The 27,185-nt window shown below is 41.4% G+C and overlaps 1 protein-coding gene across 12 annotated transcripts in view; it reads left to right on the top strand.

The window, feature by feature from the left end:
- tjp1a (tight junction protein 1a) overlaps positions 1-27,185 on the top strand; it is a 98,949-nt gene that overhangs the window by 34,094 nt on the left and 37,670 nt on the right. The window contains exon 1 of one of the 12 annotated variants that reach the window (XM_086182281.1): positions 2,630-2,777. The exons of 9 other annotated variants lie outside the window; for them this stretch is intronic. In XM_086182281.1, the coding sequence (XP_086038407.1) occupies positions 2,775-2,777 (3 nt within the window). In that variant the 5' untranslated portion in view covers positions 2,630-2,774. Of the gene's footprint in view, positions 1-2,629; positions 2,778-15,183; positions 15,288-17,010; positions 17,430-27,185 lie in introns of those variants that run through there. 2 more of the 12 variants (XM_086182254.1, XM_086182274.1) reach the window with 2 other exon arrangements.

Genomic DNA, 27,185 nt, shown 5'->3' with positions numbered 1-27,185 from the left:
TGTCTTCAGCGGACGCTCCCTCAGAGCCTCAGTGACGTTGCCGGTAGATTAGATGTCCTCATATCTCTACATCCCTGTTATTTCTCTGACTTGTTTTCTTTTAATAAAGCTGGCTGCTCTTCTTAGTCCTGAAGCAGGCTGGCAGACAGACAGGCAGACCAGGATCCAAGAGGGTGAGTTGCAGGAGCAGGTAGAGAGATTTAGTGGTGGGAGACGACTGCTAGACAAAGAGAGATGGAGACATGTTGAGTGGGAGCTGGAAAGGTTGGACAGAGAGGTCACAATACTACAAACCTTGCTGTGTGTCCCAGTGAACATGACAACTCTGTGACGTTGTCTCTTTTGATCCTGTCCTCTCAGTGTGAGGAAGTGCATTCTTGTCAGAGAGACTGGCAGTCACAGTCGGACACACACACAAACACACACATACACACACACACTGATGTTCATTGGCTTTGTCAGAGGTGACACTGGTTAGGAGGGGAAACATCACCTGCTGGATTTTCACTTCCATACGACACATTTAGATTTTGAGCACACTTTTAGTCTGTGAAGCCATTTGGATCCAGCAGTCGTCCTCCTTGGCTGGTGATAAATACCTCACCAGTTTATGATGAAGCTTGCAACCTCAAAGCTACAGTGTGGAACATTACGTCATTGATTTTGCTGTTTACAGGCTACTTCATTCTTACTGTTCAAGCTGTGAACACATTTTCTTAAGTGTCACACAAGCCCCTCAAAGTTCCATTAACTGGTTTGATCTGGTAATATTTGGAAAGTTTGAAGAGCTGCATGATTAAATTGTGCTTCCTTATTCAAGTTAGCAGATGCTAACCAGAGGTAGCTGCCCCACTGTGGACTATTCCACTGTTAATGTTTTGGCTGTAAAACTGAGGACAAATTGTTCTGAGTGTCACACCCTCCAAAATGACTCATTTCACTGTCAATATTGAATCCACTTGGTCCAATACTTTTATTTTTTTGGCAAAATTTGGAAAGTCTCTAAGATTTGTAGGATTATATTTTTCATCTTTCATTCAAATTAGCCGAGGACCAACTGGAAGTAGCTCAGCAGAGCAACCTGAATACTGTGGTACTGATGGTACCGCAGGAATGTCGTGTGGTATAGAATTAAAAATGGAAATATGATGCACTATAACTTTAAATGTTGAGCTCATATGATGGAAGTGGAAGCCCCGCCCCCCTCGCTGACAATCATCATTGCTGTTGATGGTTGATCCTTAATGTTGAGCCATAAATAAAACTGCAACCAGTGAAGAGAATTGATTTCCAGAAACACAGAGGAGTGCTGGAGATTTATGCTCCTGCAATGCAGTATATCTCTCATATTGATATGTTTTTGCCCTTCATCTTTTTTTTTCCACCCATCTCTGTGTCTCTCATTGTAACACTTAGACCAGAAGGTTCCTTTTTTAGATCTTAACATTTGCCAGATCTTTTTATGTTTCCCTTTGATCTCCCTTGTTTTATTCGCCTATGTGCTCAGGTCACCTGGCTTTGAGCTTTGTTTTGCTCTCTCTGTCTCTGTCTCTGTCTCTGTCTCTGTCTCTGTCTCTCTCTCTCTCTCTCCTCCCTCTCTCTCTCTCTCTCTCTCTCTCTCACACACACACACACACACACACACACACACACACACACACACACACACACACACACACACACACACACACACACACACACACACCTTTTGATTGCCCAAAAAAGTTAACCAAACACTAACAGACCAGCCTCTGACTTTATGGAATGTTCTCATTGTGCTGATTTTCTGTTTGAGTGGCTTCAGATGAGAGCTGTTTTACAGTCACTTACTTTCAGTTCTTCTGTCAGAATTGTGGCGCTGGGAGTGCGCATCATTAAAAGGATCATAAAGAAAATAAAACCCCGAAAACATAAAACACTAAGCCAATCGAATTTGCCAGATCTTCAAAATCATTCTCTTGCTAGGGTTTGAGGCAGAGCATTGATCTGCATGTTCAGAGAATCCCACCACATCCTATAATCCAGCAACTCAGATACATATGGATTGTCCTGCTCCAGATGTGATTGTGTGTGTGTGTGTGTGTGTGTGTGTGTGTGTGTGTGTGTGTATGTGTGTGTGTGTGAGTGTATGTCTGTGTGCGCATACATTCACATTGGTCCATCCTGCCCAGAGCATCCAGGTGCTTCAAGCACCAGGAGCCAAAACAGTCTCCAGTTTATTAATGTTGTTCATTTCCTCTCGTCTGTTCCACTCCAGCCCCCCCTGGCTGCTCGGCTCTCCAGTCCAACATTCCACACACGCCACTGGAATTAAGGGAGAGGCCTGTGGCGAGGCAGGGAACGGGCTCAGGAATGTCTCTGTTATCACAGGGTGAGAAAACGGAGGGAGGAAGGGAACAGGAGGTCAGGCCAGAGCGTTGTTAGGTTGACTTGATTCAGGACTGTTGGAAGTGTAGGGTGTCCATCATCAGGAGCGAGGTGCGTGCCTCTGACCCAATCACAACGCATAGGAATCTAATTCCAGCGCTGCTGCTTTTTAAATCAATATCTTCACTCCTATCTGTGGCAGTGTCATATAGATTACCTCTCGGCCTTCACAGATGTCACACCAGGTTGGTTCTGCTCTCAGTCCACAGTGAGCGCTGTTGAGGATCTCACACAGGCTCAGGGTTGCCTACAGCTCATGCATGTGGAGGGACACATAGATGGGTAGAAGCATCCCTCTGGGCTCACGTAGCTGGAGGCAGACCGTGTGGAGGCATTAGCACGCATGTATGGTGAGTGAACGCCAGAGATGTTCTCATCATGTGTGAGTAGCACCAGCTAATGTAATATTTCTTTCTTTCTTTTTTTATTCAGCAGACTGTTTTTGATGTTGTCATGCCAGCTCATGCAGAGCTAAATGGTTTGTTCTTCAGGAGGAGGGTGAATATAGATGTGTTTTGAAGGTAGAAGCTTATTGCATAGATTTCGTGCTCTGATTCAGTGTGATATATTATGAGTTAAGTCAAAGATGTAAATGTACAGCAGCAAGTGTTTTGTGTACTGTCATTGTGTACGTGTTGTGGTTCATGTTGAATGAACTAGATTTGAAAAATATCAATCAAACAACAATTATAATGACAAAAATGCTGGGGACAAGAGTTCAAAAGCAGACAGGATAGAGAGAGAAAAGACTACGCATTTTGAAGGTAGAACGAACATTTTGGTGGAAGATTTATGGAACAAATGTTAAATGTATTTTATTAACTTGTACTTCGTAGTTGGTCAGCAGTGTCTATGTAGCAAGAAGGTCCTGGATTCAAGCAGCGCCTCTCCTGCAGGCATTACATTTACTCCTAACTCAAAAATATGGATTCACCAAAATAGAATTCAGTACAAACAGACGTACATCTATTTTTCAGCAAACAAAGTAGCTGATATTACTGTCACAAAAGGCGTTGTTTTGTAAGATTAAAATCCAGGAGCTATATGTTTTGAATATTCACATGTAGTTTTGCAAAGTTTCACCAAACGTGATGATAATAAGTACATGTAGTAAATACCTCACAGGCTGCTCCATCCCATGTGACATCTATAGTGGCATCCATGTAGAACTACGGTTTATAATTCATCCCTATAATCTTGTCCAAGCATAAGATCATGTATCAAATATGGAAATACAAAGAGGATTATTTTCATCACTTAACTATTTTGATTTTAAAGCTTTTCTTGCAAGGCTTACCATGTAAGGTAAGAGACACCTGGATATCTGTAATGTAATATTCCCAGTGGATTACCAGAAGATTTCCAGCTATCTGTGCGATACAATTTTGTATTTCTACATCTAGAGCTCCCGGGTTAACTGCAGTTATCCAGATACAATCTGGTATAAAGTGCTGTTGTTCTGCAGAGTCCTAGTGTGTCATACAGTCTGACCTTCCTGCGTGACTGCTGCTCTAGCACATTACACAGTGACTAACAGCATGAAAACAGGACGACTCACTGCCTCGTAGCTCTGAAAAATGTTCCCTGTGATACACTCTGTGATTCAAGATATGCATTTTTAATCAGTTGGTCAAACTGGATGGAGAGCAACAAGTTCATATGAATATTTAATAATCAAATGTGTAAATGTGCCGTTTAGTTTTAGCTTGATGTGAAAGAATGATGGAATGAAAACATGAAAATCATACTTTTGAGGGGAAAAAAAACTACTTAAAGTGATACTTCACCCAAGAATGATTGTTTATTTTTCAGTTACTCACTCTTTAATGTCTTCAAAACAAAAGGAAAATTCCCCCTGCATTACTTCTTGATGAATCCAGAATTCAGAAAATTCCATATATTTGTTGTTGTCACCTAAAGGAGACTGGATTACACAAAAAAATAGAAAAAATTGCTCATTTCAAATTCTCAAATACATTTAGTATAATCCAAGTCTTTTTCATCCAGTCATATTCTGAATACTTCACAAAAACTTTGCGTTTAGCTAAAATTGTGTTTGAATTTAGCTTGTGCCTTCAGTTTAGATCCCACCTCCCCAGCTTGTTCATTGGCCGCACTCTACTGATGTTTACATGATGTGCAATGTAACTTCTTTTTTTAGCAGAGTCCTGGCCAAAGAATCTGTTAATTATCTAACAGTGAGTAATTGATACAGAAATGATAGTTTCAGGTTGAATGTAACTTTAATGTGTGATATTTCTTAGTCATTCAGGCTGCGAGTCAATCTGCCTTTGACTGACTTTGACTCCTTGCAGGAGTTGTGGTTAATTATTTTCATTGAAAACATGAAAATGAGAACATTCCCAGCTATTTTCTTCTGATGTCAATGTGGATGCATTCATCTCTACATTGTTTGATACCTGACTGCTGTAACTCAACTGTCCTGATTGGTTTTGTCATGATATCTGAATTAGCCAAGCCTCCTCAGCTCCGTCCTTGTGTGGTTGCCCTTGGTTCATGGCTTGGTGTGAATAGTAGTGCAGTTTAAAAGTGTTTTGTTTTTTTTTTGTTTTGTTTTGGGTTTTTTTGTCTGTGTTCGCTGTCATTATTGTCCCACTGGTGTCGCCTCCATATGTTGTTTACTGTAGGAGTCACATGTTCAGTCTGTGGTACCAGTTCAGCTCAGGGGCCCCAGGTGAGAACCGTAGGCAAACAGAGGCAGATAATGTCTCTCCACAAGGCTCTGTTCCCTGTCAGTGGAGCGGCAAAGGCAAATACAACTTATCAACTCAGAATATGAATTTGGATAAGCTGTGTTCTCTTTGTATATCAGCTTTTGTTTGATTTGGAGGTTGTTGTTTTTTCTTACATTTAAGCATGAAAATGTTCAGTTTTACAGATGACAAGCAACATTGACTGCGTTTTAAACCAGGATAATAAGTTCCCTTTGTGAGCCTCAGAGATTACATCCTGTTGGTATCTACAATATTTATGATGCCTCCATTCTATGTTAAGTAGTAAAACAGGAGATGATTTATTTATCTCTCCCTTGTAGTGAAAAGACCCTAAATCTTGGACCTAAAAGCATGTCACCTGATCCAGGTTCTTGTACAAATACCATTCAAATATGATTCTGAAACGCATGACTGCTGTTGCAGATGTCAGAGACAGGTATGTTGAGTCTTTTTGGCAAAGGTTCTGATTGGAGAAAGGAAAACATCGCACATTTAAGAACTTGCTTGTTTTAAATAGTATTGGCCCATTTTTTCATTGTAGCAGTCCAGAGCCTGAAAATGGAGAGAATGAGAGAGAGAGAGAAAGAGAGGGAGAGAGAAAGGGAACAGAGGTGCAAAAGGCTGATCATGTTGCTCATCAACAGCTCTAACTGTTAATCAAACATGCTCCACCTTTCTTTCCCTACCAACTTTGAGACCAAACCTCACCCTCGCATCTCTCTGCGTAGTGTGCCATATCAGTCCGGATGTGTACATTCTGTCTCTCCTCATGTATGAGCTCACAGGAACTGTCTATATGCTGTAAACCAGCGCACTGTAAATCCCTGCCCACCGCCCAGCTCAGGCCCCTGTAGTGCCCACCCGGAGAGAGGTGGCTTAGATGGGCTTTCAGGTCCGCTCCCTTTCTGCTGAGTTCATCAGGCTGGTCCTTTGAGCAGGCAGCCAGCCCACTGCCTTGTGGCTCTTTCTTTCTTTTCAAGCGACAAATGTGCTAAAACAGCACTCCGTAATCACTTGGCATTAGGGGCTGTTGTGTTGGGCATTAGTGGTTAGAAATGACCAGTGGGACGTTATAAAAATGAGTCTGACAAGAGAACACCAAAGCTGATGAGTCTGGATCCTGGCACTGGACGGCTAGAGGATTAGTCAGCTAACACACAGGCTGGGGCTTCTGCACGGTCGGGTCCTATCGCATCTCATCACCACCAGGCTTGAAGCTGCCCCTGTGGCCGCCGTGTCCCCATCCACCTTTCTGGCTTTCTGGCTCACTGGCTCTGCTGGGTACCATCCTCCATCGTATCTCCTTCCGCCATTCTACCAAAAACACAGTCCTCTCCTCCTCATTGGAGCAGCATATGGTGTCATACACTTAATCAGTTAAGTGGCAGGGGAGGGTTACAGTGAAGGTCAGAGCTCCGTCACTGACCACTTAAAATCTCCCGTTTGTCAGATGTTCAGTTTTCTTAGCTATTACAAGACTTATTAAACATGCACATTAATCTACTTATTTCCAACATCTGCATATATATATATATATATATATATATATATATATATATATATATATATATATATATATATATATATACACATAGTATATATAGCCTATTTGCTGAAACTCACACCAAACTCAGCAAAGTTTGGTTAAAATCGTCTATCTACTGTATGATATTTAGCCTTGCAATCACTGGCTTTAACAGCAGACTCTTCTCTGATATCAGTGAGCACAGCAGTTATCAGAAATCAATTCAACTCATTATCACTGGGCCATTAGATCACATTTACCGCACAGCAACCAACAACTACTTTGCTTTTGGGGTTAATTCAATTGATTTGACAGAATTACAGCCGCTTTCATCTGACAGCCACTTCTTATCCTGAGCTCTCCAAGCTCTCCCGGGGCGTCAAGTGCCTGTGACTGTTTCTGTGGAGTATCCTGCTGCTTCCCCTCCTTTCACCCACTGTGAGAAGCTTCATACTGTTGGAATGCAGCAGTAACAGGCAGTACCATGGGAAGAGTCACTGACAGGAGGGGTGAGAGCCATGACCTTCATCCAGGCCAACGCTGACTTCACTTCACTTGAAAGATTCGCTTATTCATTGCAACTTTGTGCTGCAGTAGCTCAATATGGCTTCCCACACTTCTTTCTACCCCTCTTTCCAGACTTCTCTTTTCTTTCATTTTACTCCACTCACCTTTAACTTCTACCTTATTTTTGCACCACTCTCATTGATCTCCATTCCTTTCTTACCTCGTTCGTTTTAAAAAAGCCTCATTCATTCTTTCTCACTCTAAAGGCTGCACCTTTTCTCTCCTGTTTTTCTTTCCTCCCCCTTAATCTCCTTCACTCACTCCTGTTTATACTTCTCCCTCCCCCTCAGCAAAGTCCTCAACTCTCTACTTCTCGTTGTTTCTGTTCTTCTTACCATTTTCTTTCATGTACTCTTGTCTTCCTCTCCAATAAGCTTCTCACAGCACCTGAGGATTATATACTGTAGACAGATGAAATGTACAGCTGCTCCTCATTTTGGGTGTTTTTTTAAGACATGCTCAGTAAATTCTGATAAATTTGCTAATGTAATATGTTTCTAACTCTGTTTTAAAGAGTTGATGTATTGTGTATTCAGTTACTGTAAAATCTCTTTAAGGTCTACGATATGTTTCAGCTACACTGTTCAAAAAATACATTGATCGCTCCCTGAAAATGGTTCAGTCGAACTCTGCTGCTTCGTATTTCTCTGATGACTACAAATAATGATATCAGAGCAAATTGCACTCTCAGCCGTTTCTTTTTGGAACGTAAAGATTGTGAGTTCTTCAAGTAAACACAAAAATGTCTTGGATCAGTAACATACTTTCAGACGTGAACCACAAATTTATTGGGAAACAATGAACACACATGACACGCACAGTGGCAAGCGCCTCTTGCTTAATTTTTACTGCTCAACTATTCAGATGTCTTTGACAACAAGTTGTTTTCACTGGAAACAGTTGAGATCAAGTTGTATAACTTTATGGCCCTCTATTCTTCTGGCAAGCTCAAGAAATCCTGATCAAAGTTTATCTTGGGTCTTTGTTCAGGTTTCAAAGGGAAGTTTAAAATGTCTCTTAACCCTCACCTAGTGAACAATATATAGACATATAATGGCAATAAATGGAAGTATTATGAAAATAACTGTGCAAATCATCATTTTCTTTGTAGGTTTTTGATAAAAATACTATCAGTTTTCTTTAAAAACAGCAAAGTATTACTCTTGCATATAAGCATTTATAATTTGTAATATCATGACATCCACCTACCAGCCAGTCTTCAACTTTGTGTAAGCTAAGATATATTTGTTTGTTAGGAAAAATGATACATCAGTACCTCTTTGGCCTCTTTGCCTGTTCGCCACCTCAGACTTTGGCTCGCTGGCTTGAATGTGTTCAGGTTGAGGAAAGTGGGAATGTGTGACAGCTCGAGATTATGTTCAATGGGCAGTTTACAGGGCACTGCCTCAGCAGCTACATGGAACACAAGATGGGTTTCAGCTTTCTCTCTCTCTCTCTCCTCTGTAACATTATCGCGCAGGATGCACACACACTTTTCAGTGTTCCAATCATATTCCACCTCAGAAGTTATTTTCCACCTCTCCATCCTGATTTGCATCAGAACTACATCACAAAACGGCAATTAGACAAATGCATTTTCAGCTGGACTTTACAGTTATTGTTTCACCAAAACTTCCCCCTGCTCTTTAACTTTCAAGAAAACTGTGAGCTCCTCTATGAGTGTTTTGAATATCTCTCCAGGAGAAGAATGTGCTTTAATATTCCCTGACACTTGTGGGAGATTACTATAGTTAGGACGTGTGCCAACTGTTGAACCTGCAAAATCTATCTCCCCTCGGTCAGAATTGTGTCTTCAGCCCCTCGGTCGGAGTTGTGTCTCCAGAACTTGTCAACCTGAGATCTGCAGTTGCTCCCTGTGTTCCACTAGTAAATCTTGACTCTTCCTTGAAATTTAATGACATGCCACTTACAGTGTGTGCCAAATGGCACCTCGGTGGCCGCTGCTAGCTGTCGACACTGGAATTTGAGCTGCAGCTGTTGGACTGACCGAGACATAATTCTGTCTTTCAATCTAAGTGGGGCAGCTTAGGAGCTCCTGTGTCTATTGCCTATTTATTAAGCTCTTCAATCACGCAATGCTGGGCCTCTTACACTTGTTGGCCCAGACACATATTAGCACATATTAGCACAGTGTGCGTGAAACTGAAGAGTGACTGTTCGTAGAATATTATCTCAGGCTTGATTGGATCTCGCTCCACCACGATTCGGTGTGTTTGAAATCAGATATTGAAAGAGTTTTAGAATCTGTATCGGCTCAGCTGCAGGGGACGTAGATGAAGATGTAGAATTTAGAATAAATCAACAGAATAATCCTCCTTAATAAGTACAAACAGGGTTCCTGTTGAGTTTTTACGGTCCTTCAAATCCTTAGACCAATAGAACATGTGTCTGTTGCTCAAGAGACAAAAAAGCTTCTGGAACACACAAGACAGGAAGATGACATCGCTACAGGCCTTATGGAGGCTGTTTACAGAGGCTAGCAATTGTCTGCTGATGTCTGTTGGCTGCAGACTCAAGTAAGTCAATGACTGCAGAGGATTAGTGACTAAGTACTTTATTACTGCTGCCAAGAAGGTTATCTTTTCACCAGTGTTTGTTTGTTTGTGTGTTTGCTTGTTTGTCTGTCAGCAGGACTACAATGAAACCACAAGGCTGAATTTGCGGACACTAGTCATGGCGCGGTTGCAAGGACAAATATAATTTCATTACAAAAGGGGATATTATGACACACGGTCCTTATGATTTTCAAGTTAAAATTATGTGTCTAGTCTGCCCCTGGCGGCACGGTGGTACAGTGGTTAGCAAGGTCGTCACACAGCAAGAAGGTCCCGGCTTCAAGTCCCAGCTCGGGCACGGGATCTTTCTGTGTGGAGTCTCCATGTTCTCCCTGTGAGGGTTCTCTCTGGTACTCCAGCTTCCTCCCACAGTCCAAAGACATCAAGAGAGGACGAGGCTGATTGATACTCTAAATTGACTGTAGGTGTGACTGTGAGTGTGAATGGTTGTCTGTCTCTATGTGTTGGTCCTGTGATGGACTGCTGACCTGTCCAGGGTGAACCCCGCCTCTCACCTGAAAGCTGCTGGGATAGGCTCCAGCCCCCCCATGACCCTTAACAGGATAAGTGGAAGAAAGAAAGATGGCTGGATAGTCTGCCCCTTGGACTCTGAGTACAGAAAGTCTCTAAGAGAACTTTATTTTTCAATTCTAATCTTGCAGAAACAGTGAAAATAAGCAAAAACATTTAACTGTGCTAATACTTTGGATCCATGTCCACTACTCCAGTGAGATTGTGATTCCTAGTGATTTTAGAGGCTTCATCCATTCAAACATGCACAGATTCTGTTTCTGTACTTCAAAAAATAGTCTGTGGATGCCAATTACATTATGTGCACCCAGGCGGTTTTACTCCCGCACCCTCTTTTATTCTGTCTGATGTGTCACCAGAAAACAGTATTTCACATTAAACTAACAGTGCAGAATAACTACATCTCACTCTGTGTGTGTGTGTGTGTGTGTGTGTGTGTGTGTGTGTGTCCTGCAGATGTTCGTTGTTAATTTGAATGATAATGTTGACTCTGTGTTGTGTCTTTGCTATGTGAAAACCACAAGAACAGTAATTGGTGCTCTTTGTCTGTGTTTTCTTCTCTAAAACTGCCAAAATAAAACAGCAGATTCAAGAAAAACATGATGATCTTTCTTTTAACCATGCCACACTGATTCTAAGATGTTTAATGTTGCACAGGACGTTTTAGTTGTTACAGGTGGCAAATGTCTGAAGTGAGTGCCACTTCGACCATTTGCTACCCTTTTTTCAAATTGTGTACATACTCTAGATGCCTGTGAGCTCAGGCTTTGACAGATTTATGCATGAAATGGTGCACTGGTTTGAGTGCAGTTTAACTCAGAATTAATGCCTTCTCTTGTCTGTCTTTCCTTACTCTCTCAGCAGTGTGTGTGTGTGTGTGTGTGTGTGGGTGTTGGTTTTCTGTATATTAGCCACAAAACTATGGGTGTGTGTGGGGTGGGGGGTTCGGGGTTCACCCTTGACAGGTTGCCAGTCCATCGCAGGGCCATCAGGGCCACTTAGGGGTTCAGTATCTTGCTCAAGGATACTTGGACATGGAACCAGCGACTCTGGTTACTAGACGGCCCCTCTACCTCTGAGCCATGCAGACCCCTGTGTTATATAAGATGAAGTGTAAAATGTAACTTAGGAAAGCATGCTATTTTACATGTGATAGTGGCTAGGTGATGTATTTTAGAAGAGTTGAGTGATCAGACTATTCTTAGTTAACATGTCTGTTTCCTTTGTTAGTACTTTGTCCTTGCAGCTGAACTTTACATGAACAACCTACTCACTCCAGTTAGAGCTTTTTTTAAATTATTAGTTTAGTTCACACATGCTAAACACAACCAACTGAAGATTATTAATTTCATTGAAGGAATGCCTTAAAACCTCTGCGCATTTCCATCCATCCATCGTCGTCTTCCGCTTATTCCTTACTAGTAAGGGTCGCGGGGGGGCTGGAGCCTATCCCAGCATCTACGGGCAAGAGGCGGGGTTCACCCTGGACAGGTCACCAGTCCATCGCAGGGCCAACATACAGAGACAGACAACCATTCACACTCACAGTCACACCTACAGTCAGTTTAGAGTATTCAATCAGCCTCGTCCCCAAATTGCATGTCTTTGGACTGTGGGAGGAAGCTGGAGTACCAGAGAGAACCCACGCAGGCACGGGGAGAACATGGAGACTCACACAGAAAGATCCCGTGCCCGAGCCGGGACTCGAACCCGGAACCTTCTTGCTGTGAGGCCACAGTGCTAACCACTGCACCACCGTGCAGCCCCCCTCTGCGCATTTGTCAGGTTTTAATACAACAAACTACAGCAGCATGCTCACTTCTTTGATCTAAAGTAAAACGTCATTTTGCTTCCTCCTTATGGACAAATAGAAATGATCTTTTCCTGTAAAACACCTGAACAGACATCAGCCATTGAGATGTTTTCATAAAATATCATGTTAGATTACAGAATATTTCAACCGGAAGAAACACTTACTTAACAGAGATCAAATACAACAAAATAACTTGTTATTTGTCATTGTAATGTGTAGTAAGGCAAGTCAGGAGATCAGCAAAATACTTTCATGCACCCAGCTGTCAGTTCATGCACCTCACATACAAGTGCAGCCTCAGTGCAAGTTATTTAACACGTGTTAGTGACAACAGAGCAGAATTTTTGTTCCTTTCCTTACTTATTGCAACCCACATCTTTCTCCTGGCTGCGGTTCTGTGGTTGTCTGTCTATTTTGTTTTTTTGGTTTTTGCACAGTTGTTAGTTCGTTACCCATTTTCAACTGAACAAAAAGTACATTGATTGCACATAGTGTGTTCTGAACAATCTGCCCTTTGCCTCTATGCCAGGGTCAAGAGAACATACCAGCACAGACGCACTGTAATAATGCTGATAAATTTATCTTTGAAAAGAATAAAACAGGGCCGTACAACTTGTAAGAAGTTACATTCACACTGAGTGCAAACAGCCTGACAATGAAGGGAAAAGGTTGAATTGTTTTTCTTAAAGTGTATACACACACACACACACACACACACACACACACACACACACACACACACACACACACACACAAACACAAACACACATGCTAGACTGAGTCGAGTGCCTTGGGATTTGCAATATTTTTAATTCACAGTTTAATTCTGTGGCAAACAATGGAGTCGTCACGTGGACGGGAAGGATGACGTAATGGCTAGTTTCTCTTCACCAGATTATACAGGGGTTTGACGTCTAATGGGTGTGGGTCTAATTCCAGTATGCCTGCGTTCAGGCTCCTGTACCTGCTCTGATGCTCTAGGGCTCGGGCCATTATTTGTTAAGCTTCTTGAAGTACTTCTGGGAAGAAGTTCAACCGGGTTCACTGCAGAATGGTCTCTCCTCTACCGCTATAAAAGGCACAGTAGTCCTTATCTGCTGAGGAGAGAAGGAGCTTGAGAGAGAGAGAGAAAGAGGAAACTTAGAGATTTTTTTGGTTGGTTGACCACAGGCTACCACTTGGTCTTCAGAAGATTATGAGTGGTCAATTTCAGAGTCGCTAACTGAGGACCCACAGTGGCTAATTTAGCACAGGAAAAAAAAAAGTCCACAGATTTCTTTCTCAAGCTCATATGAAAGAGTAGAGAATCATTATCAAGAAAATGAAGTAAAGCAAGACCTTCCTTCTTTTAGTGAAATGGTTCAATCTCCAGTTATATGGGCCACGTTTTAGTGGCGGCTCTACAGCTCACCTTCACAGCACTCGTGAAACCTGAAGTTCTTCCTGTACGCATTGGTGAGGGATGAATGACACTGAATATGAGAGTGACTGCTCGGATTTGAAAAAGGTTTAATGGAAGATCATGTTGAGGGACTCTCACGTGGGTGGAGACTATTATTATTGTTATAGTATCCAAAAGTATGTGCACAGTTCTCACCCTGTTGGCCATTTTTGCGTCTTTAGGAAATGCTTCCTGATGTCAAACAGCAGTCAGGGAGTGTGTCTGTTGATTTTTAAGCTGATATATGTGGAGGGTTACATGTAAGTTTTTGCCAGTTTCTATCAGTTGAAATACAGTACTGTTCAGAACAAAAGGGATATACTTTAATGTTGTTTTACTAATGTTATTATTCACAGCAGCCCTGGTTAATTATGATGGGGGTGCCATTATTCTAATGATTTTATGTTTGAAAAACATGAAAGTTGAACCGTGTGTGTTGTTTCAAACACCTGTAATCTGTGTTTCTTAAAATTAACAAACACCTGAACAATATCCACCTGAAAGGAAATTAGGTGAATTTGAGAGATGCCTGCTAATCCTGTCATCTGATTCTAATCTGACCACAAAGAGTTGGACTCTTAAGCAGAGATGTGACATTTGTCTACCAATCATTGGACAGCAAACTGCCCCTCTGTAGTTCCTTCTGAGCAGATTCATATGAAGTTAAAGTGATAGTTCACTCAAGAAGTGATTTTCTTGAGAAATTGAAACAGGTTACCCATCTGAAAAATCCCACTTTTTGCCCTAAAATGGCTGCGAGATGCCAAAGTTGACCTGCTCGTAGTGTTAGGGGTTGATCGAGACCTCTAGCTTCATCCGGACTCTGCAGAAGGTTTCTATTAGTCAGTTGAAACAAAAGCCTCTGCTGGACCTGCAGGAGAGTCCTGAGTCAACAGGGCACAGGAGGGATCACACAGCCTCTCTGACACACACCAAACTCAAGACAGATGACGACTACAAACTGGTGCACGACAACTGCTTCACGTAGATATTCGTCTGTTTGCATTACTGAGTGTCTGCGTTTTTGTGCGTGCGTGCGTGTGTGTTGTGAATGCCTCCGTGCACCTAAACAGTCTGCTTTACATTGTTCGGGTTTGGGCATTATGTTGTTTCACTCTACATTAGCCTTTTCGCTGCAGGAGTAGCTGGGTCGAGTGAACCCTGTGATGTTCTTCAACCGAATGTGGGCCTTCATGTTTGCCTTTGTTTTCCATGTGCCTGCTCTTCCATGAGCGCACCTGAGCTTTGAGGCTGGCCGACAGCTTCTGTGTACTGTGTGTGTGTGTGTGTGTGTGTGTGTGTGTGTGTGTTTGAAGGGAAAACAGAGAGAGAGAGAGAGAGAGAGAGAGAGAAGAGCAGGGATGCAAGCACATGAGACAACGATGGCTTTGATCACATTGGAGTGTCACTAATGTCTCGCTCCTCTGTCAGAACATCTGAGGCTCGATCCCAGATGTGGGTGAGAGTGAGAGGCGAGCAGCAGACGGAGGCTTCAGTGTATTGTCAGTTTTTAAAGGTGACAAGCTTGATTTTTTTTTAAGCTCCAGTTTGATTATTGCCATTGAAAGCCATCGCCTGAGTGATCATGTTAAACATCCTGCTGTCCGCACTGATCGACCCTGACAGGCGTTTGAGGAGCTTCAGGAGGAGTGAGCGACTTGCCTCTATTCTAGTATGTATTGTCCATGTGTTTATCACTGTTTTACTGTTGTGTATTTCCTCGCACTATTTTTGTTCAAGCCCCCCAGTCGTTGTTAAAAGACATTTTTCATTAGTGTCTGTTTAAGAATGGAAGTGAATATGTGTTTCCCTGGCTGAAGTGCGGCCGCGGGTTTCAGAGTTGTTCATCTGTCTTGATCCTCTTCTCAGTGTGACCTGGCCTTTCTGGAGGTCATCCTCTCCTTGCAGCCCTCAGGACATGTCTGCTACTTCTAGCTGGTGGTATTTTTTAGCTTTGTAGGATTATGTCTGGTGGGAATTAACCTCCAGACCACCAACACAGTTAGCAAGCCCTCCACTCCACTGTTGAGCATGAAAGACACAGGAAGTAATCACTGGAATAGCAAGATTTAAGGAACCTGATTGCGACTCAGTTTGTTTGGAAAAGACAGGGTGTGTCTGTGTGTTTATATGGTAACAGCTCACATGACATACTGTAACAGTGGACATTTCATTGAGGCCTGGGTAATACTGCTCAATATTCTTTAATGAAGAACATGAGCATAAATAATCAATTTAACCACTATATCAGTCAGACTTAAACTGCCATACTGGTGTGCTGACCTGGCTTTTTATTATAAACAATACAGCCATCACCCTCTGCATTCTAAATTTAACTCTGCAATCCTCCCGTTATGTCTTGAGTCTATCGTTTAAGTCATTTGTTTTGTGCTTCTTGTTGCACGCTTCATGAATCATGATCAAGAGATATGGCAGGCTGTTTGTGAGCCAGGGAGCAAGGATGCTTTAGGTTTGTTAATGCAATTTGAATATTTGCTATTGGATTCCATGGCGGTTTGCATTTATTGAAAGGAAATGATCAATATTCTATTGCAACTTTTTCCTATTGTTCTTGTTGAATTGAAAAGCCTATTGCCATATGTATTACTATCCTTTTATTGCTTTGGTCTAATTTAAGCTTTGTAAATTTCAAATTTCCTATGTCCTACTTTATTTTGTTTGCAAACACAGCCATGAAACAATACAAGCTGTTTCATCCTGTGGGTGGGCTCTGGTTTAAGAAGTTACAGGAACTTCAGTGAATGGCTTTTGTGGTTTCCTGTGAGGTGACTTATCAGCCACAAACACTGTTCCCAATTGTCTCTTTCCTCATAAGCAATAAGGAAAGTTCTGCTGTTTTCTGATCTTCAAGATGTATTACCAAACAGGCAAACGTTACCCAACTACACTCCCTATGGTGTTTTATTGTTAGTGAAGCCCATTTTACGCAGTTCTGACATGCATTTCATCAGAGGAAGATCAAAGCTTTAAACACACATGCTGTTTTCTTTTTTTCTTCGTCAGTCTCAAGATGCGGAGGCTTCTGTAATCCTTGTGTAACCACATAACACTCTGCATCACCACAGTGAAAGTGAGCATTCAGTATCATTAGGGACAGCAAGCAGCGTCGCTTCTCCTTATTGTATCCCGGACTATTTAGTTTCATGGGATAGCGGGGTAGGGCACTTTTTTTTGCCAGCACAATAATCATTAAAAACGAACGCTGAACTTGAAAACAATTTCATTGTACATAGTCAGACAGGTACCAGTGAATGGCATTAATCATAGGAGATGTATTTGGTCAAAAAGATTTTGCCCTCGTTTTTTTCAGTGTGGTGCACCCCTATGAGCGTACAATGGTCCGCTCCGCTCACAGACGACACGGCCGTTGCTCTAAGAGCTGGAGCTGGGAGAGGTTCACACCGCCTGCCTGCCATTGCTGCACAGCGTCACAGGGATGCCTACTCTTTTCAACTTTTCCTCCAGAGGTTAGCGAGGAAACGTTTACGCAAAGTGCGCTTATTTGTGGGTGTTCTTCTACTCGAGTTTCTTCTCGGACTCCTAAACGGACCGGACTGATGTTAACCGATTAGGCTGCGAGGATAAGAGAATGAACTTTGGACTTTTCGTGACATGTTTCCTGGATAAAATAAAATAACGTAGCCCGGCGTGGCGGCAGCTGGGCGAAAATTCAACGGGAAGGAAATAGCGCACTCACCCAAGTGATTATCAAAACAAAGCAAGCAGCAACGTTAAACCTGCCACTTTGGAAGCGGAATAGGAGTGTAAAATGTCCTCCAAAGCTTCTAATAAGGTGGGTACCTGCTCGGACAATATTCAAGCCATTTTCCTCTCAACTTGAATCCTTGAATGGGCTATAAAACTCAGTCGGCTATGCTAGTAACTTCAGGGAGGTTGTAAGTTAGCTCCGGGTTATTGTGACATATACACCGCGTAACACAGCACACAACTAGCCATGCTGTTTGTATGCTCGTCCTAGATAATCAGACTTTTGCTGGTGCCTGTGAGGGATAAATCGCCCAGCTGTGCTCAGAGGAGCTAAGGAAACAACCTGTTGATATAAGCGTCCCTATGTCACAATTAAGACAGGGACATCCCCATGGACCTGAAAAATAACTTTGACTCCAAGGTAGAGGTCCTCCCGTGGCCTAGTACAATTATAAACTTTATTTTAAGTGAGACATGAGCCTCATCTCTATAAAATCCACCTGTTGTGACGATTTTTGTATTCATAAAATGATAGTAATAATTAAGAGAAGGGGGAGAGACACCTGCTAACTAAAATTTGACGCCTAAAAATAATTTTACTATGTGAACTGCATGTGAAATAATTCAAATTCCAGTCTTTGAGGGAGGGAATGAATGGGCTGATAGTGGCTTGTTGTCACCTGCAACACTCTCAGCCAATTATATTCTTCATTTACATACACCTGGATGAATATCTACCTAGAGGGTGTTATTTTCGTTTTGTGTGTGTGTTTTATTGATATTTTGATAGTTCTTCGAAACTACATTGTTGTTGAATTGTTTTAAAACTGGGTCAGGTCTAGTGTTGACGGACAGGAGAACAGTCTCCTGCATATCCTGCAGGTTTTCAGCATTTGGTGACCTCTACATTTCCACACATACACACCATGTGATTGTGATGCTTTTAGAATGCATTAATTCAGTAATACAGGAAGTGTTTTGGTAACATATAGAATGTAATGTAACTGGGTCAATCCTCATATCAGACCTACCTATTTTCATGCAGTGTGTTCAATAGTGCCCTCCATTCAGAATGGGGACTTAATTTTTTTTTTTCTTTCAGTTTGACAATCCAGGAATGTGCTGTGTTTGTATAACAGAGGCAGTGTTATTCAGGTTTGGTCGGTTGTTCCAGTCAGACGAAACCAGCGATGTCATGTCAGCTGGTGACGTACAGTTTATGATGGCTTTCATGGTCATGCCTTGATGTTGGATATACTATTGTGCTATGCTTGGAGTTGATATATCTAAAAATATTTTTGTTCTTAGTATCAATGCAGTATCTCCCCTTCTGTCTTTGTTCTCTTGATAGGAAAGTGCATTTGTATGATGTGTTCAAAATGTAGGACTCTAAAGCACGATTGTGTGCCTTGCTTTGAAAGTGAAACTACTAAAGCTGGGTGACTATGTACCATGATATGCAGCACTATATCATCAAGTAAGACCTTGTTTCATATTGCTGCTTCAGAGTAAGAGCCTCTCTGTATTGTTTTCGTGAAAAATTAAAGAAAAGTGTTATTTTTTGTCTTGTCTGTGGTAGTACTACAATTAGCAGGTCAGGCTGCTGTTTTAGTTGGATGACTACAAGTAACAAAAAGAGAAGTCATGGCATGTAATTGTTCATGGACGTAATTGTCAGCTTGCTTGTGTTTAGCACCCAGTTTGTATGGTAATTTATAAAACTTGAACGGTTTCATTCAGCTGAAAGAAAGAAAAAAAAAAAACCTTCCTCCCCTCTTTGTTTTCAACTCCTAGGAAAGATGCTCCATCTGTTTCAGGTGAACTTTCATACCCAACTCAAGCAGATATTCCTCAGACAGACATCCTCATACTTTTGTTGAATTGTTTTTTTTTTTTTTTGTTAGCTAAAGTCAAGGTGCAGTAGCAGACATCGATCTGAGTTGGTTGGCTTACATTTGAAGGTGTCCTTACTTTCTCTGGAGGTTCAGTGTCAGGCTCGGTCTGGGCATAATTGAGCAATACCTGCTACATTAAAGGTGATATGTGTATTCAGCTGTCCAGTTCAGCCTGCTTGAGTTCTATCACAGCCAGTCTTTCTTCACTGAAGAATTTCACTCCTACTTGAGAATGAAACATTTCTCAGGCATACTGGTGAATTGCACAGATACACTGAACTCTGCTTCCAATTCACTTTTTGTTACTGGCAAACAGGAGCAGTGTAGAAACCTTCAGCTGGCAGCCTTTTGTTATTCGCTGGTGCTGGCTGACTGCTGCTGTTTTCTTTTAAAAGGGAATTAATGTCAGCAGATCATATCATTGTTGGTTTATTGATTTTAGTGTATATACTCAGCCTAGGATCATATTTAGATCTTGTAGACTACGAGATAAGATGCTCCACTCTGTATCATAACATAACAGTTTGGGATCAGGAATGTCTAGAATTTAAATAAAGGCCAGACCTGCCTTAAACAGCAATTTTAGAACTGTTTTTCCCTTGTGGGCAGTTGGATGTTATGGAGTAAAATATTTAAAAGACTGGCTTTGAATTATCATTTATATATATCTGTATCTATATATATCTATATTTGAGCAACTGTTTACTAGAATTTCCTCACCGTTTTGCACACTGTTTCTCACTGCCTGCTCTTTCTGTCGTGCCACAGAGTCAGCTGTAGATGTGATCCAAAGAACTTACATCAACAAGAAGTTAAAGCTTACTGGCTAAAATGAGAACGCCATTGTCAAAAAGCACCAGCTTTCCCTTTGAGCTTGTATACTTGCGTGAGTCATGCATGTGTAAACCACAGACCATGATCCTCTAAAAAAAAAAATATACAGACGTTAATCAGAGTTCACACCAGGGCTGAACAATTTTGAGAAAAAATCAAAACGCGATTATTTTGAGCAATATTGCAATTGTGATTAATTTGCGATATATATATATTTTGTTTTATTTATTTATTTTTCCCATATACGCATCGTATAGGTGTCGGTGGTGGTTGTACAAGTGCTGACGGAGGTTTGTGGTGTTGCCTCGGGATGTAGCGACTTTATGCCAACAGGTCCTGCACAAAACGTTCTTTTGTTGGATGTCGGTGGTTTCGTACCCAAAATAATCCCATAAAATCGAAGTGCTTGCTTTTTTTCGGATTAAATCAGGCGGAGTTTCTTCTTTCTCAAGCTCTGCTGAAGACGCCATGCTTGCTACTGTCGCAATGCCGGGTTAACGTAAAGCGTTACCTTGTTATTGAACAGACACCTCGGATTGGTCAGAATAGAGAGCGCAGCGCTTGTGATTGGTGAGCACGACTGTCGCTCAAGTAGAACGGCAATTGCCACAGTGTCGTAAACACTGGATTAGACTCACTTCGATTGAATATTAAGATTGAAAAAATAAAAATCGCGGCCGTTGTTTTTTCAAAACGCGATTTCGGTTTCAAAACGATTAATCGTTCAGCCGTAGTTCACACATCATAAAGCAACATCATTTCCAAGTTGTTAGTTATGGTTTTGCAACACAATGCTGCTGCATGATCATTTTTCTTCTTAATTCTAAAACGCCAGTGGTGTGAGTTAACAATACATTTTATCTGTTAAATGATTTGCAGTTTGAATTTCACTTTCTAGCACACTTCACTATCCAGGGATATAATTGGCTGTTGATCAGCCAGGAAATGGTAAATGGACTCAATTTTATATAACGCCTTTCTACCTAAGCGGCACTCAAAGCGCTTCAGGTGTCATCTCATTCACCCATTCACACACTGATGGTGGAGGCTACCATGCAAGGTGCCAACCTACTCATCAGGAGCAATTATGGGTTCAGTATCTTGCTCAAGGACACTTCGACATGGTCACCGGGGTCGAGGATCGAACCAGCGACCCTTCGGTTGCTAGATGGCCACTCTACCCCTGAGCCATGCCGCCCGTCGGAAGGATGCCTGGTGTTTATCCGTATAAACTAATATGTTCTTTGATTGTTACTTTCATCGAATTTAATTCACTGAAATGAAGCTCTGAAATATTCTAAAATCTTCTTGTCTCTAGGCTGGTATTTTTACTTATCACTGTCATTTTATTGTCCAGGACCAGTTGAAAACCACATGGGTGCAACGTGGATCTGACATTGACTCTCCTTTTCTTGCCTCATTCCTTGTGCTTCAGTCATTCCTGCCAACTTCTGAAAATGCAACAAAAAGAAAACTGCAATTTAGAGCATCAGTAGTCCCTGTAGCCATCACACTTGTGTTTTGGAAAGACAGGCTGAAATGAGTGTACGATTTATTTGAATGCAGGAGGTGGTATTAATTAGGGTTTCACAGCGGGCCAAGAACAGCCCCTGTTTTGCTTTGATGATTACACATCTCGATTTACATCACTGAAGGAGGGAAATGTAATTAGAGGAGCAAGTGCGAGGAGGAAAAGCGTCCTGGCGGTGTTTTTGTTCTGTGTCCTTGTCAGAATCAGGGCTGATGTGGCAAGTGAACAGAGCATTGGGCAGCTAATGTCTGTATTGTTTGACAAAGAGGTATGCAATCAGTTTGTTGTTAGCATTTATACAACAGATAATTGTAGAATCGCTACATCATGTGCTTTGCTGTGATTCTCACACTTAATTGAGACCATGAGGACTTTGCGGTAGGGTGAGTTTAAAAACACACAGGTTTCTGGAAAGGTCCATCAATCTGCAGTTTTCCACCACATGAACATGGAACACTCACCAGAAGGCAACAAACATTAAAAGGAATCAGTTTGGAATCATTAGTTCAGATAATTTTGTAAAAGGGAAGATGACGCCTCCGTCTGTTGATCTCTAGTTTACATTGTTGTAGTCCTTTGATTCAGACTTGTCCCAGCCCTCAAGGTGGGCAGGTGTAAGCTGTCTCTGTGTATAAGATGAGAGCTCTGCCAGTTGCCCATATTGAAGACAACAGCCGCGGGCCAGTTGGTTCAGCTGGTCTCTAGTTCTTTGGCTTGCTCGTCCCTGACTTTGACCTGTCTGGAAGTAATTCTGCACTCAGCTTCATGGTTCAAACTGTGATTTTTGTCGGGATTGTTCCATAAAACATGCATTTAGTTTTTGACATTTATTGTGTCAAGATGCCTAGATATGATACAGTTAATTCCTAAAGGGAGGAATCAGTTTTTGTTTAGCATCGCTTGCTAGCAAGAAAATGATAAATACACCGATAGAGAAACTGATCTTTATGTTAATGAAATTTTCCTTTGTGTATGAGTTGGGATGAAAAATATTGAGAGAAAGCAGTTGTTTGAGTTGTTTTACTTCCAGATTGAAATGCCGGCAGTCATCAAGGATATTTGACCTGCTTATCCTTTCGTCTCTGGAGGGAAATCCAGTTCAAGAAAAACATAGCAGGAGGCAGGTGGACAGAAGAGAGAGGAAAAACAAAGGAAAGAGAGAATGCCTTCATAGGGAAGAGGTGATGTGAAGGGGTGATTGGAGAAAGGAAGGAGTGGGTGGGAGCGATGCACCAGCTATAATCTGAGTCACATGGCAGATCTTAAAAAGTCTGTCTCTTTCCTCTACTCCTGTTCTCTCTCTTAAAATCACGCCATTGTAGCCAGTGTTTTTATTGTTACAAAGCGTAGTCACACTAACTCTGCTGTGCCACAATCATTAAGAACAAAATTTTGACGTACATTTGGCCTTAAGCATGTATTGTATCCCCTGTTTTTTGGATGATTCAACAAGCCATATTGTGATCTCAATAAAATTTTGATATTTTGATCAGTGCTTTCTGAATGTTAATTGTATGGAGTTTTTCATATTGGACTTGGCTGTATAAACATGTCTGTTTCCTGACTAGTCCTTAAAGTAACTTTGCCGATATTTGTTAAGCCTGACAAGAATCTGATCAGTTGTTGGCTCAGAAAGTTACTGCTTAGGTCCTGATAAAGATCAGTCAGGGCCTTGATGATGATCAGTTTCTCTATGCATACCTTTGTTTCAATGAAATATGCGATCCATCACTCACCTGCTGACCTTGATGTTATCTATGGAGGGTCCCTGGTTTTGCATCAATCACCCAGTCTAGAAAAGCCAGGACACTTCAAGTCAGCCCTGCATCCTGTCTGACAGGGCAGGTCTCTGCAGGGAATTACCATTCCCACTGCAGACATAAGGGATTTGACACTGGGTGTTTTGTGTGTGAAACACAGATAGCAAGAAGGAGACGACGATGAGGAGGAGGAGGGGTGTGTGTGTGTGTGTGTGTGTGTGTGTGTGTGTGTGTGTCATCATGGCTCAGCTGGTTAGGGAAGAGAGAAAGAGGTTGGAACAGATTCATCCCAAGGCTTGTTGCCCTACATGCCTTCACACACACACACACTCACACACACACACACACACACACACACACACACACACACACACACACACTGCTGTGTGTTGGTTTGCTTATCTTTCACAGTGTATGTTCTCGTGTTGAAAGTGCAGTGATGTTCTCTCTTTCTGGGAGAGTCAACGGCCTGTGGGTGCTGCTGCTAAATCTGAAATAAAGGATAATCAACTCCAGCAGTAGGGCTGTGTGATTACAACAAAATACCATGTCCTCGTTGGTCATTGCATTCAACAATACCTAATCTGAAATGGCTCATTCTCTGCAAATTCAAAATTCACCAATTTTTAAATTTTAAATTTTATTGTCTCATTTGTCTCTCATGTTTTACATTGTTATATCTTTCTGTTATTTTCTTATTTTGTAAACAGGGACATGTCACACTCAAAATTAACTTTTGTACAAGGCAAATATTAAAGCCAGTCAAAAATGTATTTTTCATTTTGCTTCATGTTGAATCTTTGAGCTTCACTGTAGAATAACGTGCAGAATTTAACGAAGGAAGTTTTCTCAGATTGTAAGAGGTAATACAGGACTCTGGCATTGCACATATTTTGGAAGTTTCAATTCTTACAATTACAATTCTAATGTGGAACTCTGGAGCCTCCAGACTTGAAAGAGAAATAGGAGATAGCCAGCAGTTAAACATTTGAAATGAAAATATTAGCTTATTCATGTATTCTGGAACTTTTAAAAGAGCAGAGGATTAGGTGGGGTTTTAAGGATGTCAGTTGTGATTATGATTGTTGGCAACATCAGACACACATTACAATATTTGTTAAAGAGTAATCTTGTGCACCTCACTACGTGTGTAGCAGGGATCTTTAAATGATCAGAGTCATGTTTTCGGTTAACAAATCTAATCAGTCCCCTTTAAATTGCTTTATATGAGCCTGATCTGTGATTGCTGGGAAATCAGCGGCTTAAGTCATAAATAAAGTTTTGACTAGAAATTTGCAGATCATGTAAAAGACCTGATCAGGACCGTATAAACATGTGTCCATCATTCATCTAGACGGAACTGGGGTCTGAAAACAGATCAGTAATATTCCCTCTGTTGTACTACTGAGCAACAAGAGGATAAGGCTACATTGCAGATTTGAAACACTAAGGTTAGTTGTCTTATTTCAAGTCGTAAGCTTCTTTTGTAGATGGATGCTGAGGAGTTTCCTTTCTAGATGCCATGTAGACATCATTAAAATATTATCTTTCAGTGCATGTGCATCTGGATAAAGAATGCACGCCCCCCTTCCTATCATTCATCTCTCGGGGAAATGGTAATTATGTTGCCTGTTAAGTGCTTGGGAAAATAGCCACTCAAACAGTAACTCATTAATTCGCTATAGATTCTGCCCCACAACATGGCTATTGTAGCAAAGTCCCCAAAGGGCTTGGGAATGCTGTTGAGTGGGCTTGGTCTCGCTTTTTATGGTACCATGTGACTGCCGACTATGAGTTGCGGTTCAGAATCGTGTTGTTCAAAAAATGTTGTGCAACTTGAGATTTGAAAGGAAATCTATTGTTTGCTTACAAATTAAGTGTTATGTCTTCCTGCTTTAAGGTGATGTTTGAATATTCAGATGTTACTCTTATCACTCTTTGTAGTGTTGGTGCTTGTCTTGATCTTGCCTGTACTCTTGCTGAATATCCACTTGGTTTAATATGTGTGTAGGTGCCTGCTTGCTCACATGCTACTGTTGGTTTCATTGCTCTCAAATCCAGATACCATCCGAAGTCATTTACAAAAATTAAGAAAACAATATTAACAATGTACTTAACATGCATAATTCTTTGCTGTCCTCTGGTTGGATTTCCCTGTCTGGACACATCCCCCTATCAGTGTTTTACATGTGGATGGGCGTCATTGACACCAGTATGTCTGACAGAGTTATGACAGTGTTTAAATCCGCTAATTATATGCAAAACAGTCCCAAACAAAATTTTTCTGTACACTAGTTGATCACTTTAATAGGAGAGCAGGTCTCAATGCTGCTGCTGACTATTACTCAGCAGCAGATATATGATCCCAGTGACAACATGAAGCTGAGTGAAACTAATCAAGGACTTTGCACCAAGTGGGTTATGAAGACCAGCCCGTGGCCTGTGGTCCTGCCTACAGCAGTTAACTCTTTCCTGGTTGTACAATACAGATCAAGGATTTGAAGCCAAGTTTTGGTGATGGAGGCTGGTTAACACTAAATCAAACCGGTTTAAGCTCAGAGTGTGGACCAGACTGAAAATCAACTCAACTCTGGTTTGCAAAGTGTCTGCTCCAGTCTCAAACACGCACTCCTTTCTCATGTGCATCTTTGTTCTGTGATATTAAATTGACACATTTTCTGGGAATACAGTCGTTGATCTTTTGTGTGTGCTGTTATTTTGTCCTTGTTGCCAGAAACAAATAAGAAGGAAAAATCTGAGAAAATGAAGTATGTTAAGAACTGAACAGAGTGAGACGAAAAGCAGGGACCTGTGGGCGAGGAGAGGAAAAGGTGAGGAAACTGTTTGGAATGAGAAACAGCCGGAGTGAGAGAGTCGGGCCTTGTCTCCTTATCTGCACATTCCTGAGGTGTGTGGGTGTGTGTGTGTGTTAGAGAAAGAGAGAGAGATGGGAGGGGTAGGGAGGGAATACTGATTGTTGGGTGTGTGGTGATTGGCTGTATCCAAAGGTTTCGGTGCTGGGTCTGGTTATCATTCTAAGTGCCTTAGCCTGCAGTTTCCACAGTCAAAAAAAAAAAAAGAGCTCAAGTGGAGGGGGTGTGTTTGTTTACAAGTGCTTGTATGTGCACATGTCCAAATACAACCAGTCAGTGAGAATGATACATATCACAAGTCAGTCACAGTTTATTGACTGCTTTTGGTTTAGTGGTGTGATGTCCGTTATCTTTTTCCAAAAAACATTAGTCACATAAATTTACTATTGAAATTGACCTGAATTGACAGTTTGCTTTTCAATGCGTGTATAACTTTTTTTTTTTTAAATTTAATTTAAGCCCCCCTGCTCTCAAAAATGCCCTTTTCTAATATTGCACTTGATGACTTTCACCTGCAGGATGATGAATGTGCAGAGTTTGACACGAGTAAAACGACTAGGGTTTTGATATTCATCTTCTGAAGAAGATGAGTTCTGAGCTCATTCTTGAATCCCAGGTGTTTGTGTGTGTGTCAGTGTGTGTGTATATAAAAAGAGAGCGCAAAAGAGGGCATGATTTGTAACATCACAGTTTCAGTTAATGAAAAGATTTGTAAACTGGAAGCCTCCAGCGCTTATCTGACTTAGCTTAATGTAAATGTAATGTAATGTAAGCGCTTAGCTTAACTGACTTACGCATGAAGTGAGGAACATACAGCAGTCCAACCTTTGAAACAAGAAATAGTTGGATAATCATAAATTCATTATTTCTGTTTTAATTTTAGGAATGAATGCTGATGAAGTGCAGGGCACCAGGGTATGAGACACGTAGTCCTTGTTTAATTCAAGT

This window comes from Aulostomus chinensis, chromosome 2, assembly GCF_037954235.1.
Source record: "Aulostomus chinensis isolate RoL2024-O1b breed Wild chromosome 2, RoL_Achi_v1.0, whole genome shotgun sequence".
NCBI classification, from domain to species: Eukaryota; Metazoa; Chordata; class Actinopteri; order Syngnathiformes; family Aulostomidae; genus Aulostomus; species Aulostomus chinensis.
This window is presented reverse-complemented; position numbering and strand designations above follow the sequence as displayed.